This window comes from Protopterus annectens, chromosome 2.part0 (assembly GCF_019279795.1).
Source record: "Protopterus annectens isolate FY-2018-M chromosome 2.part0, PAN1.0, whole genome shotgun sequence".
In the NCBI taxonomy this organism is placed as follows: domain Eukaryota; kingdom Metazoa; phylum Chordata; order Ceratodontiformes; family Protopteridae; genus Protopterus; species Protopterus annectens.
This window is the reverse complement of record NC_056728.1, coordinates 930,217,410-930,237,653: the sequence shown is the minus strand read 5'-3', so window position 1 is coordinate 930,237,653 and position 20,244 is coordinate 930,217,410. Positions and strand designations below refer to the sequence as shown.

The 20,244-nt window shown below is 42.8% G+C and overlaps 1 protein-coding gene across 5 annotated transcripts in view; it reads right to left on the bottom strand.

Annotated features, from left to right (window-relative positions):
* Window positions 1–20,244, bottom strand: part of HNRNPD (heterogeneous nuclear ribonucleoprotein D) — a 608,599-nt gene that overhangs the window by 358,342 nt on the left and 230,013 nt on the right. For all 5 annotated transcript variants that reach the window (XM_044061182.1, XM_044061186.1, XM_044061184.1 and 2 more), the window contains exon 4: window positions 19,386–19,517. In XM_044061182.1, coding sequence (XP_043917117.1) covers window positions 19,386–19,517 — 132 coding nt within the window. The remainder of the gene's footprint in view (window positions 1–19,385; window positions 19,518–20,244) is intronic.

Genomic DNA, 20,244 nt, shown 5'->3' with positions numbered 1-20,244 from the left:
CAGTATTAGCAAAAAACTAAGGGCACTCATAAAATCGTCAAAGGCCAACTTAGAGAGAAAAATTGCACAGGACACCAAGGATAATCACAAGGCTTTCTTTAGTTATGTTAGGAACCTGGGTGGGAATTCCCAGATATGCTCAGAATTAGTCCAAAATGACAAAAAATACACTGATCCCACAGACATTGCCAACATCCTAGCTGACAGGTTCAGTGCAAACTTCTCCCCCCTCCCCACCAAAAGGGCAAATATCTATCCCAGCAGAGTGCTGCCATCCTGACATCTCAGATGCTCAGGTGGGAGCCGCCCTCTCCAAAGCAAAAAACACAGCATCAATGGGACCAGACGGTGTCCCAAGCTGCGTCCTACATGAACTCCAAGAAGAGCTAAACCCAAACATAAAACTACTGTTCAATCTCAGCCTTACTACAGGATATGTACCCAAAGAGTGGCGTACAGCAACAGTGGTCCCTCTCCACAAAGGTGGTGCCTCAACAGACCCTGGAAACTATCGCCCCATAAGCCTGACGAGCTTGGTCTGCAAAGCTACGGAAAGGATCATGGACCTCATAAATAAAGATATTGGGGACCTACAGACACTGGATCCTACCCAGTTTTGCTTTAAGGGCAGATCCTGCCTCTTAAACCTGGTTGACTTCTTTGAAAGTCACCAAGGCCATTGACGAATGGAAGGTGGTCCACACAGCCTATCTGGACCTCGCAAAAGCCTTCGATACAATACCCCACTCGGGCATTATAGATAAGCTCACCAGCTTAAATATAAACCCCCTATGTCACTAGATGGGTTGCAAACTGGCTCAAGGACAGAACCCTCATGGTTAGAATTGCTGGAGCCATGTCAGACTCCAAACCAGTTACAAGTGGCGTCCCACAAGGCTCAGTCCTGGGACCTCTCGTTTGGTATATATTTCTGAGGTACAGGCCAACATGGAAGGACTGTGGCTGACCAAGTTCGCAGATGACTGCAAACTGGGCGCCATAATCGACTCTCCAGCCGACAAGCATCCTCCAAAAGGGCCTCATAGAAACAGACAACTGGTGCCAAAGCCATGGCCTCAAGCTAAACGCCAAAAAGTGTATAGTCATCCCCTTTGGCAAAAACAAAGTGCCCACAAATTACCACATAGGTGGTAATCCATTAAGTACAGAAGTAATTAGGGACCTGGGGACCCAAGTTGATAGCAATCTCTCATTTGACAATCACGTGGCCAAAGTGGTTAGAAAAACATTTTATATAGCCCACCTAATCATGAAGGGATTCGCATCTAGATTAGGGGAGGTCATTGTGCCTCTTTAGTCATCCCTTATCAGGCCCATAACAGAGTACAATGCCCCTTTTGGGATGTACCTTACCAAACACCTGCAGCAACTGGAAAGACCCCAAAAGTACCTCACCAAGAGGATCAAAGGGCTCAAACAGATGCCATATGCTGCCTGGTTAAATAAACTCCAGCTCTACTCAGTGGCATACCGCCTGCTCAGAGGTGACCTGTGCCTGACGTATAAGGCCATGTCCAACCCGGAATTAAGGGACATGCTGCACCTCAAAAAATCCAAATCCCATCGAGCTACACGCTCGAGAGACTTGAACCTCAGTACTGAAATAAATAGGACATGCTGGAGGGACAGATTCATAACCCAGAGGCTCCCTTCACTCTGGAATAAAATCCCAGTCCAGGTTAGGCAGAGTCCCTCACTGACTCTCTTCAAGAGGAATCTTGATGAGTGGATGGGAGATCGTAGGTTTATCCCAGGTATCACTTCTGTGTCACTGTTAGACAGAGGTACAGTATACTAACCTCGAAAAAGGGCATAGCAAAATTAATTTAAAATGGGTGGCGAAAGCCAAACACACTCTGGCTAGGCTTATAAATGCCCTAGGGCAGATAGCCTAGTATGAACCTATGAACCTTGTCCTCTGCCTGAATGAGACAATCGTCCAGATATGGATAAATCTGAATGTTTGTCTGCAAAATGCAATTACTGGTGCCAGGCACTTTGTAAAGACCCTGGGCGCAGTAGATAAGCCAAAGGGCAGTGCAGAGAATTTGTAATGAAAATAGCCTGTTTTGAAGCGGAGGTATCTTCTGCAAGATTCCCTGATTGGAATATGCAGGTATGCCTCTAAGTCTTGAGTTACCAACCAGGCCATTCTTGCCTAGCATAGGGAGTAGCTGTCGTAAAGTCAGCATTTTGAATTTTGGAATGTCCAGGAATGTATTTAGAATGTATAAGTCCAGAATTGGACGCCATGATTTGACTTTTCTGGGTACCACAAAAGTTTTGGAATAAAATCCTTGTCCTTTTTCCTTTTCTGGCACTGGCTGAACAGCCCCCATATCCATGGAGAGACATTACTTGTTTCTGGGCCTCTGCCCACTGATTTTGTGGCAGATCTGGCCATCCGTTTGGAACTGACAACGTGTGGAAATGAAATCTGTATCCCTGGGATACTATATTTAAGACCCACTTGTCCTGGGTAATTAAATGCCAATTTTGAGCATGAAGTGCTAGTCCCCCCCCCCCCCCCAAAGGGGCTGCCAAAAGATAAGTGCTTGGAAATGACAGAGGAAAGTCATCGAAACTGTTTACTGTAGGTTTGTGCTTTGTTGCCTCCTGATTTGGAGGTGGAGGCACCCCATTGTTTTGACCTGTAAGATCCTTGTGACTGAAACCTGGAGCCTTTGGAGCATCTGGGTTTGCCCCGAGCGGCTCTGTTGGACACAGGAAAGGACCAATTCTTAGGCCAGTGTCTACTGAACCTGGGTGGCTGCACTTACAGTTTGCATAGATTTAGCTTGTTCTTCCATCTTTTTTAAAACCTCTTTTGCCTTATTACCAGACTATCCTGCTGTAAAGGTGCATCCAACAGTTTAGTGATAACATGATCAAGCAGATTTTGCTCCTTGAGCCAAGCATACCTTCTTATCACAGATCCAGTTACGACAGCCCTGCAAGAGGCCTCAAAGGAATCAAAACCACATTGCAAAGTATGTTTTCCAACCTGTTCTGCTGAATGCAATAAATCCTGCAACTCTATTTTCCACACAATCAGAAATCATCATAATTTTCTGTTTTAGTAAGCACGTGACATGTTGTTGATATTTAAGCATATGAAACTGGCAGTTTAAAGCCCGGATTGCCAAGGTTGCAGACGTATAAACCTTCTTTCTCCATCTATCCAGCGCCCTGGGGTCTACCTGAATGGGTAGGACTTTTAGCTGTAGAAGCCTTAACACCCTTGGGACCCTAAAAAATATTTTCAGGGTCAGCAGCAGGATTTTTGTGGGAGTCAGGAACCCTGTAATATCTGTCTGGCTTACTAGGAGCCGGAGGCAGGGATTCAGGAGCCATGCTTGATTCTGAGAAAACATCAACAATGTCTAATACGGGAGATATTGCCAAAGGCCTGTGCTGAGGAAAATAAGAAAATCCCCAAGCCTCTTTTTGGATTCTGAGAAGTCCTGACTCTCCCAATGAAAAAGTTCCCTTAAAGTATGCAAAGTCTCCAAAAGAATAATTTTCAGGAGGAGAAGCAGAAAGCATGGATTCCTCTGCATCAGAGTCCTCATAATGTGAAATAGAACTATTCCTGATCAGAGGAGGACTCAAAAGAAATGGAAACCTGATCTGAAGATTCATAACCAGTGCCTTGTCTAGGCCTCTTAGCAGGGGGGGAGGGGGGGGGTTGGGAACCCCTGATCAAGGTAATTAAATCCTCAGCCATTTTGATCATTTGTTTTTTTTAGGCATAGGGGCCTGAGCACATGGCTCATGCATTGGTTTTTTAGACATAGAAGTAGATTTTAGCCTTGTTTTTGATGATGGCGTTGGTTTAATATACAAATGTTGAGGCCTGAAAACACCCTCAGAAGCCAGTGCCTGCTCAGCGGCTCTGGACCCATCCAAGGAAGAGACATCCGCGGGTTCAATACCTGCAGAATCTCGCGGCATACCGGACTCCGAATGGGTCTCGGTAGAGGGCTGAGACTCAAAAGTAGCGGGCATCAGGGGCTGCGAAAGCGCCTCTGAGTAACGGCGAACCGGCGACTGGCTTAGGAGAAGCTTTGTCGGTTTTGGACCTAGACTGTCTCTTTTTCCTTGCGTTTTTTGTGAATTCCGGTACTCCGATTGCTAACAGATGACATTTCAGGATAGTTAAACCTTGAACCAAAATATTTAGAAGCAAAAATATACAGACGCTTAATAGTGCGTTGGTTAAATTTAGCACAAAACCGACAGCAAGGCACGTTGTGATCAGAGCCTAGGCAAGAAATACAGTATAAATTAAAATCCTTATGAGATATTTGCTTCCCACAAGTAATGCAATTATTAACTTTTACTGACATCGGTAAGGAGCAAGAAAAAGTTTCCCCAACGGGGTACTTAGCTTTAGTTTGAAGACTTCGGTTCTGAAACACGAAAATTTCAGGAGTCTGCCGACTGTCACTTGCGAACTGCTTCTGCTTATGGCACCAAGCGGCAAGAAAGATGGATTAAAATGTCGTCGGCTGCATGTTTTATACCCCTGACGTCATGGAAGTGGAGACAGCAACCGACGCAGGACTCAAGACTTTGTTATTCAGGCCGACTGAGGGCAACCTGCCAGCAGATTACCTAAATGTAATGACTGCAACAGTGAAACACGAAGAACATCTTCCTGGTTTTGAAGTGGAGGTAGTCCACTGCTTAGATCTCTGCATTCCCTGTGGCTGCTGTCTGGGAGATCTGATTTCCTGGGGTCTGGGCTGGACTGGCTTAACAGGAGCAGGAAAGGACCAGTGCTTGGTGGGGCAATGCCTGCTGAACTTGAGTAGTTGGACCTGTAAAAAAATCCTCAACTATCTGCATAGATTTTGCTTTTTCTTCCATCTTTTTAAGGTCTCTTCTGCCCTAGTGCCAAATAAGTTGTCTTTGTGCAAGGGGGCATCCAACAATTTATATTTGACATGGTCTGGCAAGGGCTGTTCCTTAAGCCATGCATGCCTTCTAATGACAGATCTGGTGACTGCTGCCCTGCAAGAAGCTTCTAGGGCATCAAAACCACAGTGCAAGTTGTGTCCGACTTGCAGAATGCATCAACTCTAGATTCCGCGCAAGCAGGAAAGGAAGACATTCTTTGAGGGGTTCCAGGGTATGTTGCTGAAATTTTAGCATATGGAACTGACAATTTAGTGCCCTGATGCAAGAGTAGCTGAGGTGTATACTTTTTTACTCCGTCTAGTGCTCGGGAATCCCTATCAGAGGGGGTGGAATTCTTAACAGCGGTTGCTTTAATCCCTTTAGGCACTTGAGAAATTACCTCAGGGTCAGCAGTAGGATTTTTAAAAAGAAATTTGTGAGAGTCAGGGACTCTATAGTACCTGTCTGGTTTGCTGGGTACTGGAAGGAGAGACTGTCCAGAGTCAAGCTGGATTCCAGGAAAACATCCTCCAGAACATCCACGACTGGGGGGATGGCCAAGGGTCTGGGCTGTGGAAGATGTAAGAATTCCCTGACACTCTCTTTAGACTGTGGGTAGTCCTGACTCTCCCATTAGAAGTGCTCCCTTAAGCTATGAAGGGTTTCCCCAGAAGAAAAATCCTCTGCATCAGAATCCTCATAAGTAGAGAGGGGTTGCATGTCTTCATATTCAGATGCAGCGAGTCATCTGACTCTTGTTCAGACAAAACTAAAGGGGACAGATCTCTTTCCTTTTGGAGGGAGTAGCTTGGCTTTCCCTGATCAGCATACGGTCTTCCACAATTTTAACCATTTGAAACTGAGGAAAGGAAGCAGGTGCCTGAGATTGGGTTGTCAGTTTCTTGGGTGTGGTTTGTACCCTGGGCCTAAGAAACACGGTCGTTTTCTAAACAACGGCAGTCGCAAAAGACTGTCGAGAATCAGTAGTGTGAAGGACTTCCTCGGAAGCCGGTGCCTGCTTAGCGGCTCCGGACCCATCCAAGGTAGAAACGACTGCAGGATCCTTAGTTAAAGTGTTTTGCGGCATACCGGACTCCGAAAGGGTCTCTGTAGCGGTCTGCGAATCCACAGAAGCAGGCATCAGGGGCTGTGAAAGAACCTCACTGAGGACCGGAAAACTGACGACTAGCTTAACAGGACCGTAGTCGGTAGGTTTGGACCTGTGCAGTCTGTCTTTATCTTTGTTTTTTTTTCTGGAAGATCTGCTGTTGGATGGCTTACCAAAGCCATATCGGAGTTTGGGGACTGTAAGTGAAAATATCTAGCTACAATAAGGGCCTGAGGATGGATAGTTCTGGCATTTAAAGCACAGGAGCAACAACGGGAGATGTTGTGGTCTGGGCCTAAACAAGTAACGCAGTAAGAATGAAAGTCTTGGTGTGGTAATCGCTTTTCACAGGCGAGACAATTGTTAATTTTTTCTGACATCGGTTAGTGGAAGAAAAAAGGATCCCCAACGGGGTACTTAGCTTTAGAAGATTTCAGCTTCAATTCCGTAGACGAAACTTAGGTAGCGGCCAACCGGCACTCGTGTGAACAACTCCTGCTTTGGGCTCCACGTCAAAAAAGACTGATGTAATGGCGTTGGGTGCCTTACTTTATACTACTGACGACCTGACGTCAATCCTGAAGCAACAGCAACCGACACAGAAATACTAAGCCTCTGGTATTCAGGCCGGCCGAGGGCTACCCTGGCAGGGATCACCCAAATGTGATGATTCTAACAGTGAATCATGGAGAACATCAGTTGGTGCTGGGAGGTCTGGAACTGAGGACTCCAAGACATCCAAGGAGGTTAGAGAAGTAGTTAATCGTGTAAAGGAAGTTTCAGTACCAATACCTGAAGTGGTCAGTACCAAAGAGGGGGCTAAAAGCCTATTAGCCCATAAAATTTTATCCACTAGCCTCTCCACGTACAGTTGTGCAAGTCTTTTGGTGGAACAGATGGCCGACATGGAAGGGAACTTAGGCCTCTGCAAGAATACTTCAGGGAACTTCCCAACTAAGGTATCGATACAGAGTAAGTAGTTCTAGGCAAAAAAGTCTTATCAGGTGAAGCAGTAGTCAACCGTTGTATCAAAACCTTTGATGTCGAAGGGCTTGAAATTGCAATTGGTGACAGAATGCACTTTGGCACGGGAGTGTCAACAGCAGAGGCCTTTGGTTCCAAGGGAACTTTCAGGGCAAAGGTCTTCAAATTTTTTTGTCTTTCAGAAAAAATGGAGAAGTTGGAACCAAGAGACTTTTCTTCGATTTTTCAATAGAGGAAGAGGAAAGAGGAGATGAAACATCTGTCCTACCTTTACCTCCAGCAGATTAAGGATTCACCAAAAGCTGAAGGGAGAAGTCCTTTTAAAATAAGCTTACTATGCCTTTCCACTACAGCCTGGTGGCTAAAGGCGTGACAAATGTTGCAATATTCCTGTAAGTGATGAGGATCAAGACAATACGCACATAATAATCTGAGAAATGCACCACTTTATTATAAAATTTGGCAAGTCTCTAATTCTGCCTTTGTAAACTCAACTGTTTGAACTTGCATCATATAATGATGCACATTATGTATACTTAGATATACTATAATGATGTAAACCTATTTTTTTATATTGTATATACTTTATATATGTACTGGAGCTTTTCTTCTCGGGTCTCCACTGAAAATGGGCCACTAGCTCAGCTGGACTAACCCGGTTAACAACCAATAAATAAATAAAATAAATAAATAATAAATGAAAGTCTAACGAGGGGATTTTAAGGCTGCACGTCTGGCATTCTTTGAATGCCAGAGGGCCCCTGACCTTCTCAGCCATATCAGGCAGGGAAAACAGCTAGAGAAATTTTAAGGAAAACCAACTCCAAATAAAAGGGAAAGCAACAGCAGAAGGGATTATTTTTGCTTATATTTTAAGATAAAGGGGACCATCAATGATGACAGTCATAGGAATACAGAAGTGTGTACAGGGATGAGAAAAGAAAAGGGGGGAGGGGGCTATCAACAACGAGAGTGGGAATACACAGAAGTGTAAGTGGATGCATCAATGATGATAATCTGAGAAATGCACCAAGTGCAACAAGAAAGAAAAGGGAAATGATTCAAACTAAGAAAATTTTACCTAAACCCACTAGCTCTTCTAAGTAGTAGCTAGAAGAGACAGTTTACAGAAAGCAGCAAATGAGACATGAGGTCATTGAGACAGAGATTCTGGGTCGAGGTGAATCGCGAGAGTTTTTGGTTGGAACAAGCTGCAGTAACAGCAGAGTAAGTTCCAATATTGGAACAGAGCCCATCTGTCAAGGATAAATGAAGATTGGCAACACCAGATCTAAGTATTTAGAAGGGCTGGCGAACGCTAATCATTGCAGAACAAAGGGAAATTTTTCAGAACGAGAGAGAGAGAGAGAGAGAGAGAGAGAGAGAGAGAGAGAGAGAGCAACAACTGCAAAGTTACAAAAAGGAACATTTGGTAGACTAGTAAAAACAGGGGTGTACAGTTAAGCAAGCGGGAAATTTCTGGGAACATGCAGCATTCCTGCAATAGGACCAGATCTTTGACTTAGTTGAGTAGGTGACAAAGTACTTGGGGATACAACTTACAAAAGTCTCCTCTAACCTCTTTAGCTGCCATCACCATGTAGAAAACAATTAGAAAAATATGAAATAAGGTTACAGTCATGGATTGGGAGAGTAGGATACAGAAGTGAAAAGGCTTGTAAACCTTTTGGTGGTGTGTATAGACCAGGCCCAATTTTCTCTCAATCTGCAGCCTTGTGTGTGTAAATGAATTTTCTCTCTCCACATGCACTCCTTTCTGGAGATTACAATGTTCTGGTTACCAGTTACTACCATTACTAGACTGCTCTCTTGCTTTTTTCTGGGGGGGGGGGGGGGACAAACATGCGCCACTGCCAAAAGCTACACATCCTTAATGGCCTCAAGATTACAAACTACTCATCTCCAAGCAAGACAGGCACTGGAGATAATCCAAGTAGAATTCATCTTCTGCAGGAATACTTGTTGAAAGATCTTTTCCCTGGATATCACAGAGACATACTAGGCAAGCGATCAAAAGAACCATATAATGCCTAACAATATAGAGTTTTAAGCAAAAAGACCTAACTACCACCTTTTGCTCACCTCAAATCATTATCTCCACAAGAGCCAGTAAAAAGTATATACAAAATCACCAATATAAACCAAACATAGAAAAGTCTTAAAACTTAGTAATGCTCTCCAAAGTCACCAGAGGCGGCCAATGGGCAAGCTTAACAGCTAGTCACCTATCAAAATGATCATGAACAGGCTGTGTCCTTTTCAAGGTGAGACCAGGTTGATGTACTGGGTAGTGAAAGAGTTCTCTGGGGACAAAGATCATTCAGTAGTAGACACTAAACAGGCACCTTAACTGAACGCAAGGCCAAACAAAACTGGTTACAAAACAGCACAGTCTGCTTCCTAATAAAAACTGGGAAACAAAAAGGTCTTCTCAATATGCATTCAGACACAAGTAAAACTGACCGGCTTGTATCTTCCTCTCCCAATCTAGGACAGTAACCCGGTTTCATATTTTTCTAATTGTCTTCTACATGGTGATGGCAGCTAAAGGTATCAGAGAAGACTATTTAACTTGTATCCAAGTACTTTTTGTGACATACTCAAGTGAGCCAAAATCTGGTCTTATTACAGGAATGCTGCCCGTTACTGGAAATTTCCCTGTTGCTTGGACTGTACATCCCTGCTTTTACTAGTCTACAAAATGTTCCTTTTTATAACACTTTGCAGCTGTTCCTCTCTTGTTCTGCAATGATTAACATTCGCCAACCCTTCTAAATACCTGATGTTGCCAACCTTCATTTTTCCTTGACAGATGGGTTTGGTTCTGATACTGGAATAGACTCTGCCATTACTGCAGCTCGTTCAGTTGTACTGAAAAGACAATGGGAATTAATCACCAGTCTACAAAGTATGCTCTTAATTCCTTAAAATTCTACCAGTCAAAGTGGAAATAGAAACAAGTCACTATTAAAGTGGGGGCCACAGGAAATGCTACACACACTTAAGAAATTGGCTTCTCTCATTCCTCAGTTAAAGTGCAACACACACACACCTGTGTGTAAAACAAAATTACGCTTTAGAGTACCAAAAACAAAACTACTTCAAAATAATAATGATATCCTGGGTCTATAACACACAGCAAGCTCCAGAGCCAGAAAATAAGAATCGTTATCAAAATAAACTTGAAGTGCTTTCGTCCCTTTTAGCTATTTATGGGACTTCATCAGAACAGTTAACTACTAAAACACAACCCTTTTATACAGGGGAGTACCACAAATCAGTTTAATTTAACTGATGCTTAATATTAAAATAAACTTTTTACAACTCTTTTCTAGCAAACAGTTGGAAACATTTCAAACACAACCTTATTACTCAATTCAAAACTCTTTCAAAATAGTAGTAAAAGAAAGATTAATTTAACCCTGGGGGAAAAAGGGAGTTTAACTTAATCCATTGAAATTCTTTTACTTCAATGTCCAACTCCCACCAACCATCTCTGACATTAATAGGCACTACCTCAAGGATCCCAAACTGAAATTTGTTAAACCCTTGACATAATTAAAAAGATAGTGTATTTATACAAGGAAATGTTCATATTTGCCTTGAAAATGGCATGTAAGTGTTCATATATTCTTTTTCTAAACAATCTTTCAGTTTTCCCCACGTAGTACATACATTTATCACAAATTGCAATATAGATCAAACCTCAGGTGGCACAATTCCCTTTACCTAATCTAATGTGCCTAGAAATAACTTCTACAGAAATCAGCTTCCAAATCGTAGAAACATTGCTTTCATGAACCACACCTTCCAGCACCCTTCAAAGTTAGAGGGTGTTCAATGTAACTTTGGTCAAAAAGATTTTTGAAATTCCTTCCAGTTTTATGTACAAAAAAGGGGTCTCTGCCCCAAAATTTCCACAACATCTGGATTCCCTTTAAAAAATATCCAATTTTTTGTCAATATCCTTAACTTCTTAAGACCCAAAACCATAACGGACCACCATACTACTAGAAAAATCATTGATCGAAGTAGTCTCAGCCTTTGTGACATTATGCCTGCAGTTTGTCACCTAAGGGAGTTTAGCCTCATTTCCCCAACCGGATGAAACTTCATCAACCTTTTTCTGCAATTTATTAACTGGGTAGACTATTTCCAAACATTCCCTTTATTTTAAACTATGCCTGTTTTAAATACATCTACCTCAGAACACAGCCTAGCAACTCGGACCAACTGGCCCTTAAAAATATTTTTTTCATATGCTTAGGATAATTGCTATGAAAATCCAAATGGTAACTGGAAAACGTTGCTTTTCTATAAATTCTAGATGCAAAACAATCCCTTGCCTTGCCCTTATACAGGGTAAACTCAACATAATTAATAGAAATGCTATTCATGGGGAAGTAAACTTAAAATACATATAAACGGTGTTTAAATCTACAAAATAATCAACTGTCTCAGTGGCATCATCCCACAAAAAAAAATATTGTCCAAAACACGATATGTTACCCAGTTCTTAGAATATGTGGAACAAAAGACATGCCTTTGCTCCCAGGCATAGAGAACTAAATTAATATAAATGGGTGCACAACTGGCACCCATAGCTACTGCTGACATTTGTTTGAAATATTCACCCTCAAAGGTGAAAAATTAAGTAAAACATATTCCATAGCTGACCTAAAATGAATCAGCTCTTCACTAAACTTTGTAAAGCTCCAAATCGCTTCATAAAATAAGTCTAAGCCTTCTTTATGGGAAAGAGATGTGAATAAAAACAAACACATCGATAGTAGAAAGTACAGTTTTGTACCTACCATAAATGTAGATGTTAGAGTGCTAATACAGCTGCAGTCATAACAGATGGGTTCTCCTGCCGTCAGGCGGGTCCTCGGTCGGCCGAATTCCAAAGTCTAGGTCCGGTGTCGGTTGTCGTCGCTTCTTCCCTGACGTCAGTGCGACAGGGGTATAAAAGAACCAGTCGACGCCATTTTCTTCAGTTTTTCTTGCCCCAGATGTCAAGTGCCCCCAGAAGGAAGGCAATACATAAAATTATGAAGTAATGCAATGCAATATAATCAAAAAACAGTAGTTGCAAGCAAATACACCATAAAAGAATACCCCTAGAGGGGAAGGAGGGAGGGAAACCTGGACTGCAGCTGTATTAGCACTCTAACATCTACATTTATGGTAGGTACAAAACTGTACTATGTTCATCGTGCATACAGCTGCAGTCATAACAGATGGGTAGAATCCCAAAGCTAAGAAAGGGGTGGTAGGCACTAGGTGGAACTAGGAGGAGCCAAAATGCCATGCAAGACTGCAGTGGCAAAGCCTGCTCTAGATTTGGAGTATAATGGTAGGTTGTAGTGTTTGGAGAAGGTATGCACAGAACTCCAAGCGGCTGCTTCCAAGATATCCTTGGTAGGAACTCCTCTGAGAAAGGCTGCAGAGGTGGCTGTGGCCCTGGTGGAATGAGTTCTAATGCCTGTAAGAACAGTTTTGCCATGAAAGGAATAGCAAAAGCGTATGCAGTGGGCTATCCATTTTGAGATTGTCTGCTTGGAAATTGGCTTTCCTTGAGCTCCTACCGCATAGGCCACAGAGAGCGGTTCTGATTTTCTGAAAGGTTTTGTTCTGTCCAAATAATAACGCAGTTGCCTGTGGATGTCCAAGGAATGTAGTAATCTCTCCCCTTTGTTTTGAGGATTGGGATAAAAAGTAGGTAAATGTATCTTTAAATGGATTTAAAGCTACCCTGGATACCACTTTAGGCATAAAGGACGGGTTGGTTTGTAAGGAAACTGTCCTGATGGATGATAAAAGGCTGGACCAGCCATGAGAGCCTGTTCTGAAACTCTACGAGCTGAAGTGATAGCCAGAAGGAAAGCTGTTTTCCAGGACAAATATTGCAAATCTGATGAGGCAGCTGGCTCAAAAGGAGGCAAAGTCAGTTTTTCCAGAATGAAATTTAGATCCCAAGCAGGTATTGGTTGTTTCCTTGGAGGTCTTAAATTCTTAGCCCCTCTGAGGAACTGTCTTAAAAGAGGGTGAGAGAATAAAGGAGGATCAGTGTTGTATTCTGCAGAAATGGCTGAGGCATGGATTTTGATGGAGAACGAAAGTCCACTGCTTAGCAGTTCAGCCAAATATTATAGTATTTGAGGTAAACTCAGTTTTCCAGGGTTCTGGCCCTTTTTCTCATTCCAGACACAAAAACGTTTCCATTTTGCAGAGTAAGCTTTTCTAGCTGATGGCCTTCTGGCCTCCAAAATGACATCCTGCACCTCCTTGGAGAGTAGGGCCTGCTGTGATGCTAAGGAATCTTCCATGCGGCTAGATTGAGCGTTTTTAGCTGACTGTGAAGAGTTTTGAAGATGTGCTGAGTCAGAAGAAGAAGCATTAGAGGCAGGGTCCATGGAGGGGAATGCGTCAGGCTCCTCAGGAGTGGGTACCAGTGTTGCCTTGGCCAGTCCGGAACAATGAGGATCATCTTTGGTCTGTCTGCTCTGGTCTTCAATAGGACTTTGGGCAGCAGAGGAAGAGGCGGGAAGGCATAAACTGTCATTGATGTCCAACTGAAAGAGAGCATCCACTCTCCAGGCCTCTGGATGGAAGGTCCTAGACCAGAATTTTGTCAATTGATGATTTTTGTGGGAGGCAAAGAGATCTATGTCTGGCCTTCCCCATTCTTGGATTATTTCTGTAAAAACTTTTGGATGCAACATCCATTCGTGTGGATCTGTCATATTCCTGCTTAGGTTGTCTGCCAGCGCGTTTTCCTTGCCTGGCAAGTACTGTGCTTGTAGTTCCATTTGTAAGTCCATGGCCATGCTCCAAAGTGATATGGCCAGTCTGCATAGGGGATAGGAATGTGTTCCTCCCTGCTTGTTTATGTACCACAACTGTGTTGTTGTCCGTTCTTATCAATAGTTGACCTGGTTGTAGAAGATCCTTGAAAGCTATAATATCATTTATTACTGCTAGCATTTATTTTTGATTGATGTGAAGGTGCTTTTCTTTTTGGGACCATTTGCCCTGAATGCACCGGTCTGTCATGTGCGCCCCCCAGGCGTAGTCAGAGGAGTCTGTTGTGATGACTTGATTTGCTTGAGGCTTGCTGAATGGAAGACCTGTGTTTGTTTGACATGCTTGAGCCCACCACAGAAATTTTGCAGACATGGAAGTAGTGGTATTATTGTTTCCAAACTGTGGCTGTGTTGAGACCATATGTTTTTTAGGTACCATTGTAGTTTTCTCATATGCAGCTTTGCACATGGGATTAGCAAGATGCAAGATGCCATGAATTCCCAAAGCCTGCAGGATTTTCCTTGCAGTCAGCCTGGTGCAATTTGCCAGTGTTCTGAAATATTGAATTAGTTGCCCCTGCTTCTCTGGCATGAGGTAGGCCATCTGGGTGTTTGTGTCCAAATTGGCACCCAGGAAAACTATATTCCGAGAGGGTATTAGCCTTGATTTCGCTTTGTTGACTGTGTATCCCAGAGAGTTTAATAACATTATTACACAAGCCAGATGTTTCAGAAGAATGTGCTTGCTGTCCGCTTGGATCAGGCAGTCGTCCAAATAGGGGTATATTTGTATCCCTTGTAGTCTGCAGTAGCCAATTACTGATGCCAGGCATTTCGTGAATACTCTGGGCGCAGTAGATAAGCCAAAGGGCAATGCAGGGAATTGATAATGGGTTGAACCTGCAAGAAATCTGAGGTATCTTCTGCAATTTTGTCTGACTGGGACATGCAGGTATGCCTCCTTGAGTTCCAATGTTACCAGCCAAGACTCCTTGCCCAGCATGGGAAGAAGTTGCTGTAGAGTGAGCATCTTGAATTTTGGTACGAGTAGGAATGTGTTTAGGATGGAAAGATCCAAAATAGGTCTCCAATCTTTTCCCTTCCTTGGCACCAGAAATAACCTGGAATAAAAACCTTGACCTTGTTTGTGTGTAGGTACCTCTTGAATAGCTTTCATGTTTATAAGATCTGAAATTTGCTTTTGTGCCTCTGCCCTTTGATTGTGTGGCAGTTTTGGCATGCCTCATTTTTGGAAGGGTATGAAAGTGGAATTTGTAGCCTCTGTTTATAATGTCCAGGATCCATTTGTCCTTTGTGACAACATGCCAATTTGAGAATAGTGCCAGCTTTCCTCCTAAGGGGGCTGCCATTTGAGACCTGGTTGGCCTGCAAAGGGGAAAGTCATTGGGTTTGCTTTCTGAAAGATTGTGAGTTGTCCTCACCACCTCTGTGTAGGAGCTTGCCATTGTCTGCCTCTGTACGATCCTTGTGATTGTCCTCTGCCCCTCGGGCGCCTGTATCTGCCTCTTTGGGGTCTGTGCGTGGCAGGAAAGGACCAGTTTTTGGAAGGCCAATTTCTACTAAAACATGGGGGTTGAACCTGCAGAAATTCTTAAACAGTTTGCATTGATTTAGCTTTTTCCTCCATTTTTCGTAATACTTCCTCAGCATTTGCCCCAAATAGTACATCCTTTTGAAGAGGGGTGTCTAGTAATTTAGCTTTGACATGATCAGGCAAGGTTTGTTCCTTGAGCCAAGCATGCCTGCGTATGACTGAGCCTGTAACAGCAGCTCTACATGAGGCCTCTAGAGCATCAAAACCGCATTGTAAGGTATGTTTACCCACTTGTTCTGCACTATGCATCAAATCCTGCAACTCCTTCAAGTCTGGTTGTTCAGGTTGTGACATTTTACTTTTCAATTGAGATAACAGAAACTGTTGGTATTTTAGCATATGAAACTGACAGTTTAAGGCCCTCATGGTTAAGGTAGCAGAGGTATATACCTTTTTTCCCCACCTTTCTAAGGATCGGGAATCTCTCTCGGAAGGCAATGGATTTTTGGCAATGGAAGCCTCAACTCCCTTGGGTCCCTGTGAGATGGTTTCTAGGTCAGCAGCATGGATTTTGTAAAGAAATTGGTGAGATTCAGGAATGCTGTAGTACCGGTCAGGCTTAACTGCAGCTGGAGATGGAGAGTCCGGGTTAAGGCAGGCCTCCGAGTAAACATCATCTAGGATGTCCAGGACAGGAGGTATAGCCAGAGGCCTGTGCTGGGGTAACAAAAGAAATTCCCTGAGCCTTTTCTTGGAATCTGAATAATCCTGGCCTTCCCAGTGGAAGTGTTCCCTTAAGGTATGCAAAGTTTCCCCAAATGAGAAATCCTCAGGGGGGGATACAGAAGGAATAGACTCCTCTGCATCAGTCTTCAAAAGGGGAGTAAGACTGTTCCTGATCATCAGAGTGTTCTGAAATAATGGAGCCCTGATCAGAGGAGGGGGAATCTTCCTCCACTCTGGGCCTTTTGTCCGGAGGTGGCTGAGAACCTCTGATTAGAGTAATTAAATCCTCAGCCATTTTAAGCATTTGTTTCTTAGGCATGGGGCCTGGAGATGGGCCCTGTGTAACTGGTCTCTTAGGGTGCATGGCTGCTTTAGACTTGGTGAAAGCCTTGATGGAGAAAGAAGAGGAAGGTCTGAAGACACCTTGAGTGGAGGTGGACCTGTCCACATTCTGTGCTTCAACGCCAAGAGTGGCTTCGGTATCTGTAGTCGGGGTGTGGGCCGAGGAGCCTGCAACCTCGGGAACAGGAGACACCGCCAAAGATGTGTCGTCGGTAATCAGGGGCTGCATAGGTGCCTCACTGAGAACCGGACCACGTGTAGTCGGCTTTGGCGTGGTGTCGGTAGAGGCCGCGGACCTCGAGTGTCGGTCCTTGTCTTTGCGTTTTTTAGACAAAACCGGTGTCGGAGTATCCGACGACATGGTATAGTTAAATGCTTTCCCAAAAAAATGCTGGGCGAACTCCGCCCGACGCTTAATAGTGCGTTTGTTGAATGTAGCACAACAGTGACACACCGAGACGTCGTGGTCTGGGCCTAAACAAGGTATACAGAGAGAATGGAAATCCTTATGCGGTATTTGCTTCCCACAAGAAATACAATTATTAACTTTGTCTGACATCGGTCTGAGGCAAGAAAAGTTTCCCCAACGGGGTACTTAGCTTTTAAGAAGACTTCGGTTTTCCAAATTTTTCGTAATCTCAGGAGCTGGCCGACCGGCACTTGCGAACTGCTTCTGCTTCGGGCACCGCGCGGCAAGAAAGACTGAAGAAAATGGCATCGGCTGGTTCTTTTATACCCCTGTCACACTGACGTCAGGGAAGAAGCGACGGCAACAGACGCCGGACCTAGACTTTGGAATTCGGCTGACCTTGGACCCGCCTGATGGCAGGAGAACCTATCTGTTATGACTGCAGCTGTATGCACGATGAACATCAAGCTTCACTGTACTGATGCATGTCTATCTTAGTAAGAAAATCCCAAGAATCTTTCAATAAATAATTGTCAATACAACTTCTAAGAATCCTGTTGACAAACAACCCCAAAGAGTAAGTGAGGCTATTGTGAGCTGAAACAGCTCTAAAAGGTGGCTGTTCTAAGAATTTACAGACTTTTGGAATACCAAAAGCCACTGGAATCAGGGGGTGCTCAGTTCTTAGGAAATCAAATACATCTTCAGAAATAGCCCCCTGTAAATGGGAATCTTCCAAGAAAAACTATTTTCCTATGAGCTATAAAGACTTCATTCGTTGAGGCTTCATGACATCTGGTAGTGTCATGGAATAATAAGACTGTTAAAATAATCCATCTTATCAAATATCACAATACCCCCTCCCTTGTCTGGCTTCATGATTCTTAAAGTTTGATTCTTCCTTACTTCCTGCATTTATGTTAATATTTCAACTGATGTTTGAACTCCTCTCTCATGAGCAACCTAAATTCAGTAATAACATCCACAACAACCACTTTTAAAAGAGGGTACAAATTTAAATCCCTTCTTAAAATAGTGTAAAATGCATTTCATCTAGTACCATGTGTGTATAACTGAAAGTGTTAAAATCCTGACAAGTATTAAGTTTACCTTCATAAGCTGTTAATATTTTATTTAAAAAGACTGTGTGGTTGTGAACATAGCTGAAAACCAAACTTGTCAAACATCTCAACAAGTTCAACAGTCACAGTTTTGTTTAAAACAAGTTCATTAGAGCACTCGCTTATTAAACTTTCATTTAAAGATGGTCACATTGCAGGTTTTGTACCATAAAAACAAAACCACTTTTTCCCCCAGCTCTGCCAAACTAGTCCGGAAAGATTCTGGTTCCCGTCTTTGCTGAACCTTGGTTTCAACAACTTGAAATTTAACCTCCCTTCAAATCCAACCCGTAAAGGTAATATTTCCTGGTGTACAAGTTGATTGTTCAGCCTCTCTAGGTGAACACTGCATTGCTGAGCCTTCAAGCATTTGTCTGTTATCCGAAAAATCCCTTTGATTACCCAAGTCTCAAACATGAAGGATTTACAACTTCCTCCCTCTGAACTGGTCGAAGGGATTGTGGGACTTTTAGTTACTCCAGTTTCTGACCCAGGCTGGTAACACGTCGTGTTAAAAGTCCAATAAGCTATGTTAATTCCCCGTTCTGTGCCGGTGGCTCAGACACACTTTTAATACTGGGCTCAAAATTAACAATGCAACCATTGTGAACCACACCACTTTTATTAACCTGCTCCATAAAAGTGAATTCACGAACTTGGCACAAATAGGCGGTGATCAAGTAAAAAGTAAATGCACATTCTGACCCAAGCCATGTAGAAAGACCAACAAAACGTTCTCAAAACCAAACAAAATTACGCTTTAGAGAGTACTACAAACAAAACTTCAAAACAATGATACCCTGGGTGTATAATATGTAAGAAGCTCCAGCGCCAGAAAATAAAAAGAATCTTTATTAAAACAATAAACGTTAAGCCCTTTAGTCCCTTTTAGCCATTTGCTGGACTTCATCAGAACAGTTAACTACTAAAACACAGCCCTTATGTACAGGAAGTACCACAAATCAATTTCCTTTGTTAACCGATGCTTAATGTTAAAATAAACTTTTTATAACTCTTTCCATAATGTCAAGGGTTTAACAAATTTCAAAGCATTATATTTGAGTAATAAGACTGTTTGAAATGTTAACTTTTTTTTTGGCGAGAATTGTAAAAAGTTTAATATTGTTAAGCATCAATAAAATGAAATTAAATTTGTGGTACTTCCTGTACATAAAGGATGTGTTTTAGTAGTTAACTGTTCTGATGAAGTCCCGCAAATAGCTAAAAGGGACGAAAGGGCTTAACGTTTACTGCTTTAATAAAGCCTTATTTTCCGGCTCTGGAGCTTATTGTCATTAACATGTGTAAAAGATATTCAAACACAACCCATAGCTTAGTTTTACACTGTAAAGAAAGAAGGTCTGATCAAATGCCATACAACCAAACATACCTTGCTAAGACCAACATTGTGGAATTTCTTCTCCATTATCTTCTTTACTGGTTCTTCGTCTTTGAAGGTAATAAAGCAGAAACCTCTCCTCTTGTTGGTTTTGTTGTCCATTGGCAGTTCTATGGACTCCACCTATAAAACAATTGGGGACAGGGGGTTCAAAACCAGTAAAAAGCTTTTAAGTACGCGTACTTCTTGAAAAAGTAATAAAGACTGAATGGCCAACAGAACACAAACATACAACCACAGAAATTCAATAATGCAGATATGTACAAAGTAGTTGTGTTACTGGAATGGGTGCAAAGCCTGTCACTACTCAAACATCTGACAAGAGTACAGAACGACCACTCTCAATTCAGCCCACTTCCAAAAACAATGCAATTAGTCTGCACAATCTGGGACTTTAAAGACAAGTGTGGAATCATTAGTATCCCCTCAGAAATAAAAATGTTGCTCTGGACCTAGCTTGATCTGCTTGCATCAGTGTTTTGTCATAGGTTGGTACTAGGCTAGCGGCCCTAGGGCCTATACAAGCCTAGCCATAACAATTCCCTGGCTATTTCTAACCATTTTCTGGAAATACTGCAAATTGTTCAAACTGAACTTACAACACATGTAACACAGGGCAGTCCTCAGTCATAATTTAGATAAAGGATACACCAATCAATCACACGCCTTCTAATTTTTTTTGGGAGGGAGGGCTGCACCTCTATTCTCACTGTCAAAAAATTCAGGAGGAAAGGGGTGACCACACTTATTTGTAGAAATTTTAAGACCTATCCATGTTGGAGCTGAACCCCCTAACCTAGCTAATATAAAATGCAGAGTAGTCCCTGAGGAAATGTTCCAACCCTGATGT